At 41.6% G+C, this 21490-nt stretch overlaps 2 gene segments (V, D, J or C); both read left to right on the top strand.

Moving 5' to 3' along the window:
* The first annotated feature begins 64 nt into the window (after positions 1-64).
* LOC118003507 lies at positions 65-3726 on the top strand. The segment is given in 3 exon segments: positions 65-153; positions 312-601; positions 3637-3726. Coding segments are annotated over 3 exon segments (432 nt in total).
* Positions 3727-5547: 1821 nt separating this feature from the next.
* LOC118003506 lies at positions 5548-6796 on the top strand. The segment is given in 2 exon segments: positions 5548-5599; positions 6282-6796. Coding segments are annotated over 2 exon segments (567 nt in total).
* Positions 6797-21490: the final 14694 nt, after the last annotated feature.

The raw sequence follows: 21490 nt of genomic DNA, 5'->3' as shown, positions 1-21490 counted from the left end.
ACAGTTTAAGAAACCACTGTGCTTTGGAGGAAAGAAAGAGATAACCTGGTAACAGAAGTAGCTTTCCTGGCTGGAGATTGCAGGTCCCAGTTGGAAGAAAAATGAAGACTCTTATTGGACCTTTGTTCCTGTTCTTGTGGATGCAGCTGGACTGTGAGTGGAAAGCTTTTGGGAACAGGCTGTCTTAGTATTAGAAGTCTGAAAGGGGGACTGGCTTTTTCCAGACTTCTGAAGTAGCTGCAGCAAAAAAGAAATGCAAACTCTGGAGAATGATGACCTGATGATGTTGTCTGTCTTTTCTTTTTGCGCAGGGATGAGTAAAGGAGAAGAGGTACAGCAGCACCCTTCTTTCCTGACCATCTGGGAGGGAGACAGCTTTGTTATCAACTGCACGTACACAGACAGTGCCTCGGACTACTTCTTTTGGTACAAGCAAGAACCTGGAAAAGGCCTCCAGTTGCTTATATATACTCTTTCAAATGTGGTCAAGAAACAAGAACAAAGACTCACCGTCCTATTTAACAAGAAGGATAAACACCTTTCCCTGCATGACACAGCCACCCACCCTGGGGACTCAGCCACCTACTTCTGTGCAACAAGGGCACAGTGGTCCCCAGGCACCTGCAGCTTGTCCCCAAACCTAAGACTGGGGTGGAAACCCCACTTTTTTTCCTTTGTCACAAGACTTCAAGTCAGAGATTTTGCCATATTCCATCTTAAATATATAAGCATTCTTTTTTTAAAAAAAATATAAACATTCTAAATGATCTTAAAGAAGGTCAGTTTCAAAATGACCCAGTAAGTGTCAGAACATTTGGAATGAACACTTAAGGGGAGTTAATGATTTCTTAGTTAAATATCTGGGCTTTAAGGTTGACTTTATGGGTACTGTTCAAAGTTCTCCTTTACCAAGGACATCCTGGTGTCAATGTCAGGGAGTATACTTTTTGATGGAAAGATTTTTACCTTTTAATAATAGCATTTATTAACTTTTTCTGACTATAAAATACTAGCTCCACATTATAGGAGGAAAACCAAAAGTATATATAAAACAGAAAGTTCAAACATAATGCTATTAACCAGATAAATCATGGCTAACATCTGGTATACCTTCTTCATTAAACTCTTGTTAAAGATTAGAAGCACACAAACTGGTATTTGGACTTACTTCCACTCAACATTATATCATAACCTGAACATTCACATTGGTCAAATCTTATGAAATTGAACTTTTAATGGTTTTATGAGTGATTTTAGGTCACCATTTTATTTCTTCTTTAATCATTCCCTTATATTTGTGGGAATGATTAAATATTTTTCTTGACTCAGATGTTAACCTTTAAATAGATAGCTTTTTATAGGTGGTAGCCAATAATAATAATACCAGTACCAATAATAGTAATAACTAGTACAAAGACAGCGGAAAAGCAAGGAATGGACTTGAATAAGAAAGACTTTGAATAAAACAAAAGAGGAATTCTAAATTAATAGGGAAGAACAGGATTATCCTCAAATTATGTTGTATCAATTGTTCAGATCAGAACTTCTCATACTTTCTCCTGAAGGATCCTTACAGAAGAGGAAGACCAAACATGACCTTTTCCCTCCTTTTTTTTTTTTTTTTTTAAAGATTTTATTTATTTGACAGACAGAGAGAGAGAGAGAACAAGCTGAGGGAGCAGCAGGCAGAGGGAGAAGCAGGCTCCCTGCAGAGCAGGGAGCCCAAAGTGGGGCTTGATCCCAGGCCCTGGGATCATGAACTGAATGGAAAGCAGATGCTTAACTGACTGAGCCACCCAGGCGCCCCTGACTTTTTCCTTCTTGAAATCTGGATGTGAGGGTACAGTCGCCCAAAGTAGTCTGGCGAAAGTACAAAAGTCCCATGTTTACTTTAAAATTTTTGAGTATCATTTTTATTTTACTGCATTATATATCCATATTAATTTTAGTGCAACATAATCTTGTAAATAATTTACATATTCTCCAATTTTTCAGTAATAAAAGTGCTCCCAGATGATGCATATTTATTACATGTTTTGTCTTGAGGGCAAGAGTACTCTAACTTGAGAAGCACGAAGTTGACTATTTGAAAACAAAAAGTGTTGCAAAATCAGTAGGCAATCAATAAATATTGGTTGAACAAATAAATGAAGTACCTCACATGATGAAATAAATTCCAGAGAGATTAAAGTAATTAAATCACAAAGTTATTAGTAAAAAATGTAAATGTATGTTAGTCAACAAACCAAAGGGAGAAAAATTTTCTAAACTTAAGAAAAATGGAAGAAATCAAGGGGAAAAAATAGAAGATTTGATTACATAAATATTAAAAAACTAATTTATTATATGTAAAAATGACCAAAACTGTAGTAAACTACAGTTTACTGTTAATTTGCTGCTAATCTCACAACAGATTAATAATTCTTCTGCATTATTTTTAAATGCTTAAAAAGGAAAACATTAATATTGAAATAGGTAAATATACAGAAGATGTGATGAGGGAGTTTGCACAGGAAAAAAGTAACATGGTTCAAAACACATGGAAAATGTTTAAACCCACTGGTATTCTTAAAAATGTATAGAAATAACTTAAAAAACCATGAGGGAGTTGTAGGGATAACTTAAGAGCAATTTAAAGACAGAATTTGAGCAGGATGCTGTGAAATAAACATACACTAGTGGGAGAGTAACTTTGTAAGCTATTTTGGAAAGTAATTAAAAAACATGACTTGAAATCTAAAAACAGATTAATTTCCTTGTAATTTTTCCCCTGGAAAATCTGTCTTCAGGAAAACCCTCCATGCATATGAAAATAATTATTCACAAAGATATTTGGGAAGTTATTTATATTACCCCAAAACTGAAAACCAAAATGTCTAATCTTAAAGGGAAGGGCTTGGGGTGTCTGGGTTGCTCAGTCTGTTAAGCGTCTGACTCTTGCTTTCTGCTCAGGTCATGATCTCAGGGTCCTGGGATCGAGCCTCGTGTTGGGCTTCCTGCTCAGCCAGGAGTCTGCTTGTGGATTCTCTCTTTCCCTCTCCCTCTGCTCCTCCCCCTGCTCTTTCTCTCTCTTTCTCAAATAAATAAATAAAAAACTTAAAAAAAAAAAAAAAGGGAAGGGCTTAGTCACCCAAATGGAATATTATATAGCAAATAAATGGTATTTATAAAGAGAATCTATAATGATTATCAAGATATGAACTGGTGTGATTGCTACTTAATATTGCTATGTAGGGAAAATAGGAACAGCACAAAGGTTGGAAAGTAATACACCAAGATATTGATAATGTATATCCTTGCTTAACAAGCTAAGTAGTGATTTTTCTCTTTTCATTCTCTTTTCTCTCTTTTCTAAAATATAGGCCTTAGTTGATTTAAGGTATCTCTAATCCATCATTTTCTGCAAATTCTCTAAAATCCCTCCTAGGTTTGAGGCTCAGTGAGCCCTGGTTCAGTCACCATGGGTCACAGTGAGAGGGTTGGCCATGCAGCCTGCATTGTATTCCTTTTCTTAGAGTGAGAGTTCCCATTTACTGCGTTCTTACTGTGCATGACGTGCATACAAAGTGTTTTATGTATATTAGTCAATCCATGTCTCCTCATAACATCCTGATGATATTTCTGTTTTACACACAGAGAAATTGGTACTTGAAGACATTAAGTAGCTTGTCCAAGCTCAGTCAGAGATTAAATGCAAGAGTGGGTTTCAGAGCCCGGACAGCTTGAGACTGGAACACACCCCACAATGTCTATCAACCTCTCTCTCCAAATTACTCTTGTGGACAAGCAGCCAGGTTAAATGTATAGAATTTTTATAATATTACTTACCTGCTGAAAAGCCTCTGTCCGTTTTTTTTTGCTAATAAATAACCTATAAACAAATTGAAGCATTCAAAATCTTCTGCTTTCTAGACCCAAACTCTCCTTCCGGCTTTATTTCTCAGCAAACCCTAGCCCATTTTCTTCTTTCTTCCTTCCATGCATTCATTTGCCTGTCTGTCTGTCCATCTATCCATCCCTCTATCATTTAGGCTACAGGATGGCTTAAATGTATTTGAGGAAGTGACAGCAATACACCCACCTTGGCATTAATGAAGTAGGAAAGAAATTCTGATATATGCAATCAGAGGACTATTGTATTTTAAAAAATAATTGACCTTTCAGGGAGCATGGTTCTGCATGAGCTGGGAAACTTCCCTGATTTGAGATTCTGCTGGATTTAAAGTGAGTATTTATTACACTATCCCAACAAGATCAAGAAGAAAGACCTTTTGAAGTCAAAGCAATAATTTTCTTGCCTGTGGGAAGGCCAGGAGGAGTGAAGAGAGGAGGTTCACTCCCTGGATCTGAGCAAGTTCCCTAGAATTCATCCATGCGTTCTCCTGTGCTTTACATTATCTACAGCTGGTGACCTCCTCTGGCAACTGTTCTAGAAACAACAGAATAGTTCGGGTGGTGGAATGGAGACCTTGGGAAACGTGATCATTTGTCCTGTATCAAACCTTAATACTGCAAATTTCCTTTTCTGGACTGAGGCAAGCATTCATCTAGTCCTGCTACTTAAAGTAGAGGCATCGACATGGTCAGGAAGCTTGTTAGAAATATAGACTATCCAGTCCCACTGGAGACCTAACTGTTGGGGCCACGGGCTGGCTGCCCCAAGATGGGCTACTTTGGCATGAAGATTATTTTGAGTTAAAAGGTAATCAAAAACCAGCAGATTCAGGAAAAGCCCTTTACCTCTCCCCACCCCCGCCCCCCAACAACTGCCTAAAAAGAATTTAGATAGAGGACCTGCTCCAGGAAGACAGCTATCACCGTCACTAACTACATTATACTATGAACTATGTATGTATGGTAGACAGGGAGAAACTTAACAAAGCCTGTCTGATCAAAGTGCTCTATGGCTCATTGTCTCTGAGTCGTCCAGCAAACATTTGCTTGACAAATATTTACTTTTCATCTTCCTGTGAATTACTTTCCTTCCCTTTGAAGTCCTAGACCCCTACCCCCTTCTCCTTAGTTCAGAATGACATATATACCTCATTTTGCCTGTCTTTGTAAGGTCCATGTCTTCGTGGATTCCCCATCATAAGTATGACATCAGATTTGCTTTACTCTTATTAATCTGTCTCATGACCATTTGATTCTTAGTCTGGTTAGAAGGACCTTGTAGGGAACAGGATATTCTTGCTCCCTGACATAATGAAAAAGAATCTGTGTTTTAGCAAAATCCCTAGGTAATTTGTACACAAGGTGAGAAGCACTGCTCTCGAGCACATTATGTTATTGTAAAAACCTTCGGAACACAAGATGGCGCTGTTTCCTATCTATTTGGATCCTTCCTCAGCTTTGAAACAAGTTCACATTCAAGTGGGATTAGGTCAGTGAGTGTCTGTAGGGGGCTGAACAGGCTTGTCACTGATTGGGTAGGAAGCAGACACTTCCTCCCACAGAAGAGCCCCAGTGACACCCACCAAACTAGAGGGAATGACTCTTTGATTGAGGAGACTGGGTCCACATACCAGGCCACAAGTGGGGAGAAGAATGAAGCTGTTCCTGGGAGTTATTTTGGTGATTTTGTGGCTTCCAGTGGACTGTGAGTTTGTGGCTTCCAGTGGACTGTGAGTTGGAGGCTTCCTGGTGATGAGGACAAAGAGATCCAGGGACCCAGCCCACAGGATGGAGGGAGAGGGCCAAGATTCATTCTGCTTCATCTTTCGTTATATCTGGGGTTGTGGAAAGAAAATATGACAATTTTTAGGGCGCCTGGGTGGCTCAGTTGGTTGAGCGACTGCCTTCGGCTCAGGTCATGATCCTGGAGTCCTGGGATCGAGTCCCACATCGGGCTCCCTGCTCAGCAGGGAGTCTGCTTCTCCCTCTGACCCTCCCCCCTCTCATGTGCTCTCTCTCTCTCTCTCTCTCTCTCATTCTCTCTCTCAAATAAATAAATAAAATCTTTAAAAAAAAAAGGAAAGAAAATATGACAATTTTAAAAAAAGATTTATTTATTTTAGAGAGAGAGAGAGCACGCACGCACATGTGAGTGAACCAGGGGAGGGGCAGAGGGAGAGGGAGAGAGAATCTTAAAGCAAACTCCTGACTGAGCGCTGAGCTGAGCACAGGGCCTGATCCCAGGACCCTGAGATTATGACCGAAGCTGAAATCAAGAGTTGGCTGCTCAACTGACTGGGCCACCCAGGCGCCCTGAAAATACGACTCTTAGGGAGTGTCATTGTAGTGACTAAACCTCCTGTTTCTGGTATTGTGTTTCTGCCTAGGGGTAAACAGCCAAAAGATGGAACAGAATCCACAGTCCCTGAGCATCCAGGAGGGTGAGACGGCTGTGCTGAGCTGTAACTATACGAATTACTCTCCAGAGGTCTTCCAGTGGTACCGACAAGATCTGGGAAGGAGCCTTGTCTTCTTGCTACTAATACGTGAAAATGAGGGTGAAAGACAGACAGGAAGACTGAGGGCCACCTTTGATAAGACCATCAAACAGAGTTCCTTATATATCACGAAATCCCAGCCTGCAGACTCTGCCGCCTACGTCTGTGCTGCTGACACACAGCAGGACCCTGCCACCTGCTTCCTGCGCCCAAACTCTGCCAGCAACCCGGTCAACAGAGCTGCTGGCTGTGCTGACCTCAAGGGCTTGCCCCGGCTCCAGGCATTTAAGTGGGGGCCCCTTGAAAGGATTAAAGGGTGTGAGCCAGAGCCCTGGATTGACCACGAGCTGGGGGGGATCTATCTCGCAGCCTCGGATTCTCTCACTGCTGATACAACCCTGTGACTTTGAGCAACTCCTGAGGTTCACAGGTCTCAGTTGCCTCATCGGAACATGAAGGGCTTAACACGTGATTCTCAAGTTTGTCTCAGCTCTGAAATTCAAACAGAGTCTAATTTTTCATGAAAAAGAAATATGCCCTGAAGAATGCCAGAGAGCAAGAAAAGAGGATTTATGCACATGCACGTGTGTGTGTGTGTGTGTGTGTGTGTTTAAGGACAATTAATTCTGTCACAGTTTTTGTGACTAGGCCAGAACAGCCTGAGACATATACAGGGTTAAACACATTCCTTTTAAACATTGAATGTATATTCCTCTACATAAAGAACAAGAACAAACAAAAACAAAACCAGTCCAAACATTCCTGGGACCCTTCTAAACTGAACCCCAAATAATGATGATGATGGTAAGAATAAAAAATTTACCTCTGTTAAAAAACAAAATTCAACCAAGTAAAATTGAAGATCTAATTGGCTTTGTTGAAAGATTCCTGCATTGAGCAGTATTCTTTCCAGTAAGCAGAGGGGAGCTCTGCAGAGCTGCAGGAAAGGAAATGTTTTTAAAGGTAGAGAGAAGGCATTAAAAAAAAAGAAGAATTAATTAGCAAGGAATGCGGCGTTTAGGCAAGTTTGCCCTCCTAAGGAAGGAGGGGTCTTTCAGGAGACTGCCTCTAGGAAATTCCACGTTGGCTGGTTAAAGGTCCATTCCTGAGGGGGTTGAAACTGTAGTTAGGTTAGTTATTAAATCTTGGTTTACTGATTTGGGGTCTTAATTGTCTCCATTATGGCCATGCGGTTTTCTTTTTAAATCCTATATTCTTTGTTATTACTCATCTTGTGAAGGAAGAACCAGACTATACTGGGCAACATGCCGTAAGTCATGAGCACCACAGAGATGGATTTAGTGATGTAGGAAAGACATTAGGTTTCGAAGCCAATGGCCAAGAAAGAATTCTTGAGATGTTTTAGGTGCAAAAAGGTGGCTTTGTTAAAGCACAAGGACAGGACCCCTGGGCAGAAAGAGCTGCACTGGGGTCATGAGGAGCGGCCCATTATATACTTTGAAGTTGGGAGGGGGTTAGGGCTAGCATAAGTCTCTAAGGAATTTGGAAGCAAGGTTTCCAGGACCTTGAGGGGGGCTAGCTATTGTTAGGAAAAGGTCATTTATTACCATCTAATAAAACCTTACTCATGACACCCTTCCGATGTATATCAGTGGGTCATATGCTTGGGGGATGACTGCCAACATGTATCTTGGGGAGTAGAGATAAACGAGGTTTCCAAAAGAATTTTTATATGTTAAAATAGACTTACAGGATCCTGGGGGTCAGGCTAAGATTGCCTTTAACCCTTAGCAAAGTATCAACAGAGAGGAAGCTGAGTTCCTAGAGGAATGTCACTCTGCCTGTTTCAAGGACTTATCAGTGGGCTGTAAGTAGTAAGGAAATTTAATAATTTTTCTTCTGCCTTTGTTTCCCACATCATTTAGAACCTTTGTTTACTCTGTGTGTGGTGTCAGTGAGTGTATCTATGTATAACTTTTTAATAGAGGGAGCTTGCACCTTCTCATACTTGACATGGGTTCTGAGTTGAGGACTTCTCTATTTTTTTTAACCCAGCACTGCCATTTCTATTGAAGGGAGCAGAATAAAGCTCTAGAAACTCTTTATCAATAGAGAAAGGAGCAACTTAAATCTGCACAATCACCATGCCCCTGTTTACCGTGCTTTGCCTGAAAACTTCCCATAACTAGCGTATCCCTCACCCGCCCCCCCAACCCCATCTTTCTTTTGTCTTTAGCTGAAGATGGTGTTTAAGGTGATGGCTTGGGCCATTTCTGGAAGTTCTTCAGTTTTCCTGAGTCTCTCCCATTGATGAGGGAGCAGAAGGAAAGCTGAGGTCAAAGCAGGAGCTGACACCCTGCAACCTGCCCCCCACCCCCACCCCCACCCCACACCCGGGTGGGATATGTGTGACATCCATCCAGGAAATTTCCAACTATCTCAATGTGAATGCTTTGCTAGAGGGAAAAACAACCTTAGCTTGATAATAGCAAGGCCTCCAGTATCCTGTAAATCTTCTTTAGCATATGAAAGTTCTTTTGGACACCTCCCTTTTCCCTTAAGCTCCCCAACCCCATAGTATAAAATCAGCCACTCCTCACAACCTCAGGGCAACAGCTCTTTCTGCCCCCAGGTCCTGTCCCCGTGCTTTAATAAAATCACTTTTTTGCACCAAAGATGTCTCAAGAATTCTTTTTGGTCGTCAGCAACAGAACTCACCAACATTCCAAAAGGACATCACCATGAGTACAGGAAGTGTACATGCCATCAAACTTCTGTTTGTTTTTCTTCTGTTAATCTGTCTTTTTTTTTTTTACGGGGGAGGGGAATGTGTCAGTCAAGAACTTAGAAGAGTAGAAGAAAAATTATTCTTCCTCCCCACATTACCAGTCTGTCATTCATATATCACCTCTTTTCTGGATTCATTTTCAGTTTATTTATGAGCAAAAGGGACAGACAGATGTCATGGCATATAGAGTTACTAATAGTAAATAAAGAAAATTCAAGCAAGTAAATTTGAAGATCTAATTGGCTTTATTAAGTGAGTCATGAGTCCAGCAGCATTCCACCTAACAAGTAAATGAAAGTTCCCAGGAACTGTACAAAATGGAATGTTTTAATATGAAGGAGGGTGGGGCAGAAAGTTATTAATATAAGAAAAGAAAGGATTGTTTTAGGCAAGGTCACTTTAGGGGAAAGGGCATATGTGGAGGAGAATAAAGGAAGAAAATGAGAAAATGAGAAAAAGAATTTGAGGGCTAGAATATACATTAGCAGTCAACCAGTCTGAATCCTTAATCACAACCAATATAATAGAGAATGCTAGGAACATTAGGAAGCTAGGAAATAATTGGCTCTGAGGGCTGGCATCTGGGATTTGTTACAAGAGACCCAATGCAGTTAACCTGGTTAGACTTCTTGAAAATTCATAAGCCTCCTGAGATTGAACATAGGGGTTGCATTATTAAGGCACATGTGTTATTTGGGAGGAGTTTTCACTGCATTTTTAAAAGGTGTCAATGAGCCACAAAAGATTCAGATAATTTGGGTAAGAGTAGAGGTCATGTCAGGAAATGGGGCTGAGAGAAGGATGGGGAATCAGCCAGCAGCTCAGGACAGGGATGGGAAGGGAGCTCAGAAATTATTGAATGTAAAAGAATTACATTAGAATTAAGTAAATAGGGGTGCCTGGATGGCTCAGTTGGTTAAGCGTCTGACTCTTGGTCTCAGCTCTGGTCTTGATCTCAGAGTCTTGATCTTAGGGTCGTGAGTTCAGGCCCTGCATTGGGCTGCATGCTGGGCACGGAGCCTGCTTTGGAAAAAAAAAAAAAAGAATTAAGTAAATAGTTTCTCCCATGAGGAACTGGCATATTTTCCCCTTTATAATACATAGGAGTGTAAGTTACAATAGCAGTACAGCATTTAAAAGGATGGGCCTGGGAGTCTAACACATCACTGTTCAAATCCTAGTGGACCAGCTCTGTAGTCTTGGACAAATAGCTCAAGTTCTCTGAGTATCAATTTCCTCTTCTGTAAAAGGCTAGTAATTAGAAGGACCTCATAAGATTATTGTTAGTAAACTTAGCAATTTAGTAATTCTAAGAATAAATGCACAAACATACATCAGGGCCCTGATTTATTGTTCGATTTATGTTCCAATCAACTCCAATAGTAGCAAGTACACTAGCGTACTAGGTATTCAATAGATACTTGTTTTTATGGTTGGTTTTCTCATTTCCTTCAGGCAGTCCAATCTTAAATTTTCTGAATGGGCATTACATTTACCCTTTCATATTTCTGTCTCATTAATCTTATTGCAAATCACCTCAAAAGCTACTTAAAATAAGTCAGTATTTAAGTCTGTATTTCATGACCCAGAATCATTAACAAATATTTCCGAGCACCTGCTATGTGCCAGGTACTGTTATATACAATAGGGACACATTTGTGAATAAATCAGACAAAACTTTCTGCCCTTGTGGACCTTACACTCTGTTGAGGAGGACAGATAATTTTTTAAAAGTGGTAAATAATAAATCACATAATATATTAGAAACACTAAGTGCTATGGGAAAAGTAATGCAGGGAATTGGAGATTGGAAATGTTGAGGTGGGGTCAACTCCAGTTGTAACTTTAAATATGAAGAAGGGATCGTAATTGTCTTCACTGAATAAATACATGAAGGAAGTGGGGAAGGAAGGCACAAAATGATCCGGGAGAGCAGTTCAAGCAGATGGAACAACCAGTACAAAGGCCTTGAGGTAGGAGCCGTGGAGGACACAGCAAGGAGGCCAGTGTGGCTGGAGGGCAGTCTGCCAGTGGGAGAGGGGTGAGGATTGGACCACTAAAGTGACAAGGGCCAGACCAGGTACGGCCATAGGCTATATGGTGCTGAGGATAAACTCTCGGGAGTTCAGAGCAAAAGTTAAGCTATTGCCATAATCTAGGCCAGATGATGGTCATTTGGGCCAAGGTGGTAGCAGTGGAGTTGCTGAGAAGTAAACAAATTTCTGACTATGTTTTGAAGGTAGACCCAACAACATTAGCAGACATATTGGATGAGTATGTGGGGGAAAAAACATCAAGGATGCCTCCAAAGTTTTTGACCTAAACCGATAGAAAGATGGGCTTGCCATTAAGAGAGATGAGGAAAGTTGAGTAGACTTCAGATTGAGTAGGCTTGTGGGGACAAGGCCAGAGGCAGGGGCAGATCGGTTTAGCTGTGATGTGTAGAGTTGGAGATGTTGTGCTGGCTTTTGCAAATACAAGTCTGGAGTCCAGGGGAGAGGGCCAGGCTAAGATACAAAACTGAAAGTCATCCGTTTATGGGTGGTACCAGACACGAGAGAGTGCAGGTGTGAGAGGTCTATAAACACACATTTTTGTTTTGATTGGGATAACACTTGAAAAATATCATTTTAAGGGGCGCCTGGGTGGCTTTGTCGGTTAAGGGTCCAACTCTGAGTTCAGCTCAGGTCGCGATCTCGGGGTTGTGAGATCTGCACCCGCCTCCGTCTCCATGCTCAGCAGAGAGTCTGCTTGAGATTCTCTCCTTCCCTCTCCCTCTGCCCCCCACCCCCGTCAAATAAATAAATAAAATATTAAAAAAAGAAAAAGATCATTTTAAAAGAGGATACTTTGGATCTTTTGAATGACTGCAGTGTACCAGGGTCGTGTCAGGCAATTCTAATACCCTAATGTGGGTATAATTGTGTGATGTCAACTGAGGGCCAAATATTATCTTACTGCATTATACAAATGGTTTTGCAGTAGTAAGAACAGAGAAAAATGGTAGGAAAGTTGAGGTGTTATATGTTACATGATAGTATAAGCAGGCTAAATTTAGAAAAAAATCAAGTGGTTGTAGCTCCAATGATCACATTATAAGCAGTTTTGGCATATATATAAATTATTATGGTATATACTCTAATAACCACCTGCAATGGTTTATTATTAGAAAGAGAACATAAGGGGCGCCTGGGTGGCTCAGTCGTTAAGCGTCTGCCTTCGGCTCAGGTCATGATCCCAGGGTCCCAGAATCGAGCCCTGCATCGGGCTCCCTGCTCAGCGGGGAGCCTGCTTCTCCCTCTCCCACTCCCCCTGCTTGTGTTCCCTCTCTCGCTGTGTCTCTCTCTGTCAAATAAGTAAAGAAAATCTTTAAAAAAAAAAAAAAAAAGTATCACACTAGGGTGCCTGCGTGGCTTAGTCGGTTAAGCATCTGCCTTCAGCTCAGGTCATGATCCCAGGGTCCCGGGATGGAGCCCTGCATCAGGCTCCCTGCTCAACAGGGAGTCTGCTTCTCCCTCTCCCACTCCCCGTTTGTGTTCCCTCTCTCGCTGTGTCTCTCTGTCAAATAAATAAATAAAATCTTTAAAAAAAAAAAAAAAAGAGGGCGCCTGGGTGGCTCAGTTGGTTAAGCGACTGCCTTTGGCTCAGGTCATGATCCTGGAGTCCCGGGATCGAGTCCCGCATCGGGCTCCCTGCTCGGCGGGGAGTCTGCTTCTCCCTCTGACCCTCCTCCCGCTCATGCTTTCTGTCTCTCATTCTCTCTCTCACAAATAAATAAAATCTTTAAAAAAAAAAAAAAAAAAGAAAGAGAACATAACTATGTAATGAAGACCTTAGCATTTGGTTAAACTTAAAAAAGCTTCCAGTATTGTGTCTTGGAGGTGCTTCATTACAGAGGATGAGCCGTCTTGACAAGGGCTCCAAATTTAAAAATGAGTTTAAGATGGAGAAATATGACAAAATTAATGACAACAAAGCAAACAATCATCTGTTATGCTAAAAATTAAAATTAGTAAGTTAAATATAAAACGTGAATACAAATTTTACACCATAAATACCCAACGTTAAGGACATCACTTTAATGTGCAGGGAAAGCCACAAGAGGGCACTCCACTCCCCAGAGGTGGTTTATTCCCTCAGTCACGTGGTGGTTTGACACTCATTGGCCCTATTTCTCTGTGCGTGTTGTGTTCTCTTTTCAGCTGCAAGTTGCTGTAGGGCAGGAAGGTGTTCTTTCCAAAAGAGCAAAGACTCTCTAGAAGATCCTCTCCAGAATCCAGAATCAGACTAGAGGAGCACACTATCAGCTTTGTTATATTTTGGGGGTACAAAGTCATTTTTCTCTTCCCACAGCTCAAACAGCCATGCGTTCTGCTTTTTGCTCAATGCTTGCGGTGGTCCCGCTAGTAATTCTCAGTGAGTAATGTTTCATTTTTTTAAATCTATTTTTTTATAAAGATTTTTATTTATTTATTGAGAGAGATAGTGATAGAGAGAGCATGAGAGGGGGAGAGTCAGAGGGAGAGGCAGACTCCCCGCCGAGCAGGGAGCCCGATGTGGGACTCGATCCCGGGACTCCAGGATCATGACCTGAGCCGAAGGCAGTCACTTAACCGACTGAGCCACCCAGGCGCCCCTAAATCTATTTTTTATTTAGTTTTTAGTTTTAATTCCAATATAGTTAACATACAGTGTTATATTAGTTTCAGGTGTACAACATAATGATTCAACAATTTTATACATTACTCAGTGCTCATCATGATAAGGGTACTCTTAATGCCCACCACCTATTTGTCCCATTCCCTGCCCCCCTCCCCTCCCCTCTGGTAACCCTCTGTTTGTTTTCTTTAGTTAGGAGTCTGTTTTATGGCTTGTCTTTCTCTCTCTTTTTTTCCCTTTGTTCATTTATTTTGCTTCTTAATTCTACAAATGAGTGTAAGCATATGGTATTTGTCTTTTTCTGACTGGCTTATTTTACTTAGCGTTATGCTATTGCAAATGACAAGATTTCATTCTTCTTTATGGCTGAGTAACATACCATTGTGTATATATACACCACATTTTATCTTCATCTGTTGATGGACACTTGGGTTGCTTCTATAATTTGGCTATTGTAGATAATGCTGCAATAAACATAGAGGTGCATATATCCTTTTGAATTAGTGCTTTCATATTCTTTGAGTAAATACCCAGTAGTGTGATTACTGTGTCATAGGCTAGTTCTATTTTTAATTTTTGGAGGAATCTCTGTAGTAATGTTTCATTTTTTTAAATGATTTTCTATTCCGAGGCCTGGGTGATGATATCTAGCTCAATTTCCTCACTGGGGACTGTCCTTTTGCTCATAAATTCCTAAATAACAAAATCTTCATTATTTTTGGAGGGACCAGTGGAGACACAGTGACCCAGACAGAAGGTTCTGTTACCCTCCGTGAGGGGACACCGCTGACCCTGAACTGCACCTACCAGAGCAGCTACGCAACTGTTGTTTTCTGGTATGTCCAGTACCCGAACAAAGGGCCCGAGCTCCTCCTGAAGAGCTCATCAGAAAACCAGAGGGTAGAGCATCACGGTTTTCAGGCCGATCTGAAGAGTGACGAGTCCTTCCACCTGGAGAAACGCTCGGTGCAAATGTCAGACTCGGCCATGTACTACTGCGTGCTGAGAGGCACAGTGAGAACAACAGGAGGGGGAGCTGAGCACAAACCCAGAGCGGCACAGGAGGCACGTGGGAGTGGGCAGCCTGGAGGGCAGAATGATGATTTATTTCTCTCCAGTCAGTGTCCTGGGCTGGGCACAACTGGAGGGAAGGAAAAAAATCCAGCTCGGATGGCTCTGCACTCAGGAACCCTGTGCTACTTTGAGCTAGGAATGGAAAGAGGCGATCTAGGTGAAAACTTGCTTTCTGATTTCCAGAGAAGTTCCTGTTTTCAGTCAGGATGCCGTTTCTTTGTGCCAGGTTAAAAAATATCCCAAGGTAACCGTTTCCTGAAGTTCTGTATGGCTCTGCTGGCCAGCAAGCTTGTGGATTTCCTGAGATAGTTGCATCTCTGAGGCTGGAACACTGCAAGGCTCTCATCAATTTTAGGGAAAATAGCTTACAGACTAAATGAGATATCAGGACTCTCGTCCCACTGATTTTAGTTTCTTTTCTCTGGCTCCCAGCTTTACTGAGATAATTGACCTATAACATTGTGCAAGTGCTAGGTGTACAGTGTTTGGTTTGATACATGTACACATTGCAGACTGTTCACCACCATAGGATTAGCTAACCCTTCCCGTCACATAATTACCATTGCTTTTTTTGTGGTGAGAACTTTCAAGATCTACTCTCCTAACAACTTTCAAGTATATGATATTTTAATGTTAACTATAACCACAATGCTGTACGTTAGACCCCCAGAACTTCTCCATTTTTTAAACTGGAGGTTTGTAGCCAACATCTCCCCATTTCCTCCACCCCTCAGCCCCCGGTAACCACCATTCTACTGTGTTTCTATGAGTTTCACGTTTTTCGATCTCATATGAGAGTGATACAGTGTTTGTCTTCCTCTGTCTGAGTATACGGTAAGGAAGCCTGATCTCGTTGGAGTACTGCTCTATCTCAACGATGGGTCCTCCTCGCAGGAAAGATCCTGTAGTGTCAGGTGTATAAAAACACAGACAGGGGGAACTGTCTTTCTTGGTGGTTGGCAAGTCAAACTAACATAATGGTTCTGTGTTTCTCAGGACCAGGAAACAGAGAAATGAGTCCCTCACCATAAACTGGGCACACATTTTGGATTCCAGCACTGAGCCCCTAATTGGCTTAAGGATACTCAGAGAAGACCCTGGGAGCTGCAGAGGTGACCTTATGACTTCAGCTGGGCCGTGATGATTTATGTAGAGAGAGGTGGGAAAACCTAGGAAACATCCCCTACAATGCTTGTGGATGTCAATTATGTTATATGTGGCTTTTAACATGATTTCAAAGACTTGATAAGCTAATGATCCAAAGACTTGATGTTGGACTGAACTGTGTCCCCACCACCCCTATTCCTCAATCCACATGTTGAAACCTAACCCCTAATGTGACTGTATTTGCCTTTAAGGAGGTCATTAAGGTTAAATGAAGTAAAATTATCATCAGAGCCAGTGATTATGGTATTTTTAATGTTTGGTAGGTTTCAAAGTTTGGTAAATAAAATACCCCTTAAAATTTGGATTCTTTTACAACAAAACCAAACCCAGGCTCACGGGTACAGAGAACAGACTTGTAGGTGCCAGAGGGGAGGGGGGTTGGGTGCAGCAAAATGAGCAAAGAGGATCAAGAAGTACAAACTTCCAGTTATAAAATAAGTAAGTCACCGGGGCGCCTGGGTGGCTTAGTCGTTGAGCGTCTGCCTTCGGCTCAGGTCATGATCCCAGGGTCCTGGGATCAAGCCCCACATCGGGCTCCCTGCTCGGCGGGAAGCCTGCTTCTCCCTCTCCCGCTCCCCCTGCTTGTGTTCCCTCTCTTGCTGTGTCTCTGTCAAATAAATAAATAAAATCTTTAAAAAATAAAATAAGTCACGGAGATGTAATGTACAGCATGGAGAATATAGTCAGTAACATTGTATTAACTTTGTAAGGTGGCAGATGGTAACTACACTTACAGTGGTGATCACTTCCTAATGTGTATAAATATTGAATCATTATGTTGTATTTTCAGTTATATTATTACTTTCAGTTATATCTCAATAAATGTAAAAATTGTCATTTTTGTAGATGGAAAGTGGTTTAATAGAGGCAATTTTATTTGGCTCAATCTAATACATAGATTATATTAAAATGTTTGGATTCTTTTAATCTCGTATATCAGTATAATAATTTTTTTTTAAAGATTTTATTTATTTATTTGAGAGAGAATGAGACAGAGAGCATGAGAGAGGGGAGGGTCAGAGGGAGAAGCAGACTCCCTGCCGAGCAGGGAGCCCGATGTGGGACTCGATCCCGGGACTCCAGGATCATGACCTGAGCCGAAGGCAGTCGCTCAACCGACTGAGCCACCCAGGCGCCCTTCTTTTTTTTTATTTAAGATTTTATTTATTTATTTGACAGAGGGAGAGCGTAAGCAGGGGGAGTAGCAGGGGGAGAGGGAGAAGTAGCCTCCCTGCTGTGCAGAGAGCCTGATGTGGAGCCCGATGTGGGACTTGATCCCAGGACCCTGCGATCAGGACCCAAGCCGAAGGCAGATGCTCAACCAACTGAGCCACCCAGGCGCCCTATCAGTATAATAATTAACCACAATTGTGTCTAGTTCATGACCAAGGAAATATGCAGCTTTTTTTTCCCCAGGAGGAAGCAGTGGAGACTCAGTGACCCGGATGGAAAGCCAAGTGACCCTCTCAGAAAGGGCTTTCCTTGTTGTAAACCACTCCTATGCTGCCACGAGAGTGCTCCTCCCTTTTCTGGTGTGTTCTGTATCTTGGCGAAATTGTGCAGCTGTCTTGAGAACCACAAAAGGAAATGGGATTGAAGCAACGAAGATTTTGAAACTTTCAGTCCCTATGCCAGCCATGGCTGTGTGCAGCGGTGCTGAGTGATGACACAGGGAGAAGCTGCAGGGGAGCCCGGCACAAGCCCTCAGAGGGCCAGGCAGGACCCATCGGCTGAGGACTGTTCCTCATGATTCATTCTGGTTTCAGGAGACTCTACTATGGTTTGACCCTCGGGTACTCTGGCAGGTGCAAAGATCACCCAGATCAACTCCAAAGACACAGTGGAAGAATAGGAGGTGAATATGCCCTGGATTTAATGCCCCATTTTAGAAATGAGAAATAGGGTCTGGCTTCTTTAATCAAAGAAGTGGTGGATGGAACTAGAGGGTATTATGCTCGGCAGAATAAGTCAGTCAGAGAAAGACAATTATCATATGATTTCACTCATATGTGGAATTTAAGAAATAAAACAGATGAACATAGTGGGGATAAAAAGAGAGGCAAACCATAAAACAGACTCTTAACTATAGAGAACAAACAGGATTACTGGAGGGAAGGCAGGCAGGGGGCTGGGCTAAATGGGTGATGGGGATTAAGGAGGGCCCTTGTGATGAGCATCCGGTGTTGTATGTAAGTGATGAATCACGGGCACCTGGGTGGCTCAGTTGGTTAAGCATCTGCCTTCCGCTCAGGTCATGATCCCAGGGTCCTGGGATCGAGCCCCACTGTAGGGCTCCCTGCTCAGCAGGGAGTCTGCTTCTCCCTCTGCCCCTACCCCAGCTCATGCGCATGTGCACTCTCTCTCAAATTAAGAAAATATTTGAAAAAAAAGTAAGTGATGAATCACTAAATTCTATGCCTGAAACTAATGCTACACTGAATGTTAACTAACAGGAATTTAAATAATAACTTGAAAAAGAGAAAAAATCAGTGATCTCTCTCTCCTCCTTCCAGACAAACTGCAACCCCATGACTTTGGCCAAGGTCACCCAAAGAAATAGCGATGTATATGATTTTTTCTTTAGAGACACAACATGAGATAGATGAGGTTGCATCTGCATAATGTCTCCCTGACAGAGAGAGGGGTTATTTCCTCAGGAACACAGGAAAGAACCAAAGCAACTATTCTTAGGGAAAGAATAAAAGGGAGGAGGGAGAAACAGAATTCCACGTGTAGGCAAAGAACGGAAGGAAAATTGTAGTTATCATAACTTCTTTTGGTGCAAATGAAATAGCCTTCATGGACCGGTGCTCTCAGAAGTGGACACAAACACATACTTGAGGAGGTGGCTCATGTCCAAATCCTATACACATTCCTTCCTCTCTTTCCTCCCCTCCCTACTATATCTTGATTAGCTGGCTTCTTTTTTCATTTTTTTTTTTTAAGATTTTATTTATTTATTTGAGAGTTTGAGAGAGAGAGTGAGCACGAGCTGGGAGGAGGGGAGGACGGTAGGGATAGAGGGAGGAGGGAGGGGGGAGAGACAAGCTGACTCCCTGCTGAGCAGGGAGCCAGCAGAAGGGCTTGAGATTATGACCTGAGCCAAAGTCAGACCCTTAACTAACTGGGCCACCCAGGCACCCCTTGGTTAAGTGGTTTCTTAAACCCACCCACCTCCCTTCAACAACTCTCAGTTTGTTCTCTGTCTCTAAGAGTCTCTTATGGCTTGTTTCCCTTTCTCCTTTTTTTCTTTTCCCCCTGCCCATATATTCATCTCTTTTCTTTCTTAAGTTCCATGTATGAGTGAGATCATATGGTATTTGTCCTTCTGAAATATGTGCTTTTAAAAGTATAAAACTGGGATGAATGAAATGGTCTATGTGTTCATCCTTGCATAAAATTCTAGCTCCTGACCTTGTTCCAGGTCATCCGGGAAAATACTGCATTTAAAGACACACCGGTAACAGATGAGGTTGCAAATGCTTAATGCCTCCCTGACAAGCTGGGGCAAGAAAGAGTGATATCTAGGGAAGCTTCGGCCCAAGAAATAATAGATTCTTTTTTTAATTTAAATTTAATTAATTAACATATAGTGTCTTATTAGTTTCAGAGATAGAGTTCAGTTATTTATCAGTTGTATATAACACCCAGTGCTCATGACATCATGTGCCCTCCTCAATGCCCATCACCCAGTTACCCCATTCTCCCACCCCCATCCCCTCCAGCAACCCTGTTTCTTTCCTATAGTTAAGAGTCTCTTATTATTTGTCTCCCTCTCTGATTTCATCTTATTTAACTTTTCCCTTCCTTCCCCTGTGATCCTCTGTTTTGTTTCTTAAATTCCACATGAGTGATATCATATGATAATTGTCTTTTTCTGATTGACTTATTTCGCTTAACACAATACCTTCTACTTCCATCTACATCATTGCAAATGGCAAGGTTTCATTTTTTTGATGGCTGAGTAATATTCTTTTTTTTTTTTTAAAGATTTTATTTATTTATTTGAGAGAGAATGAGAGAGAGCACATGAGAGGGGGGAGAGTCAGAGGGAGAAGCAGACTCCCTGCCGAGCAGGGAGCCCGATGCGGGACTGGATCCAGGGACTCCAGGATCATGACCTGAGCCGAAGGCAGTCGCTTAACCAACTGAGCCACCCAGGCGCCCATGGCTGAGTAATATTCTATTGTATATGTATACCGTATCTTCTTTATCCATTCATCTATTGATGGACATCTGCACTCTTTCCATAGTTTGGCTATTGTAGACATTGCTGCTATAAACATTGGGGTGCAGGTGTCCCTTTGAATCACTACATTCATATCTTTGGGTAAGTACCTAGTAGTGCAATTGCTGTGTCATAGGGTAGCTCTATTTTTAACGTTCTGAGGAACCTCCATAGTGTTTTCTAGAGTGGCTGCACCAGCTTGCATTCCCACCAGCAGTGTAGAGAAAGTTCCCCTTTCTCCACATCCTCACCAACATCTGTCATTTCCTGAGTGGTTAATTTTTGCCATTCTGACCAGTGTGAGGTGGTATTTCATTGTGGTTTTGATTTGTATCAAATGCTGATGAGCATTTTTAATGTGTCTGTTGGCCGTTCGTATATCTTCTTTGGAGAAATGTCTGTTTATGTCTTCTGTCCATTTCTTGATTGGATTATTTGTTCTTTGGGTGTTGAGTTTGATAAGTTCTTAATAGATTTTGGCTACTAGCCCTTTATCTGATAAGACATTTGCAAATATCTCCTCCAATTCTGTCGGTTGTCTTTTGGTTTTGTCTACTGTTTCCTTTGCTGTGCAGAAGCTTTTCATCTTGATGAAGTCCCAATAGTTCATTTTTGCTTGTTTCCCTTGCCTTTGGAGACGTGCGTAGCCAGAATTTGCTAGGGCTGAGGTCAAAGACATTGCTGTCTGTGTTCTCCTCTAGGATTTTGATGGATTCCTATCTCACATCTAGGTCTTTCATCCATTTTGAGTTTATTTCGTGTATGGTGTAAGAAAATGGTCCAGTTTCATTCTTTTACATGTGGCTGTCCAATTTCCCCAACACCATTTGTTGAAGAGACTGTCTTTAAGAAATAATAGATTCATAAAAGAAGAAAGAAATATAAGAAAGAAAGGAGGAACAGAGTCCTCCATATGACCACATAGGTGGAGAGAGAAGAGATAACATTTCTTACAGTATCTTTTCAGGGATTTCACATGGCAGATAGAGACTGATAGTCTCCATGCACATTAAAGCCAAATTGTTATATTTGCTGCAATTAGAATAGTGTCTGCACCATAGTAACATCTCTTTAAATATTTGTTCAATTAACAAATGAGTAAGGAAAGCCGTTACTGCTAACACAAAAAGCTACCAATTTTTTCACTAATCAAATTTATTCAACAAAGAATTATTTGTGCCTACTCTGTGCCAGATCTTAATACATAGAACAGACAAAATT

This window comes from Mirounga leonina, unplaced genomic scaffold (assembly GCF_011800145.1).
Source record: "Mirounga leonina isolate KUSES-001 unplaced genomic scaffold, KU_Mleo_1.0 Mir_91, whole genome shotgun sequence".
Taxonomy (NCBI): domain Eukaryota; kingdom Metazoa; phylum Chordata; class Mammalia; order Carnivora; family Phocidae; genus Mirounga; species Mirounga leonina.
Note: the sequence above shows the minus strand (reverse complement) of the source record. Positions and strands in the feature narration are given on the sequence as shown.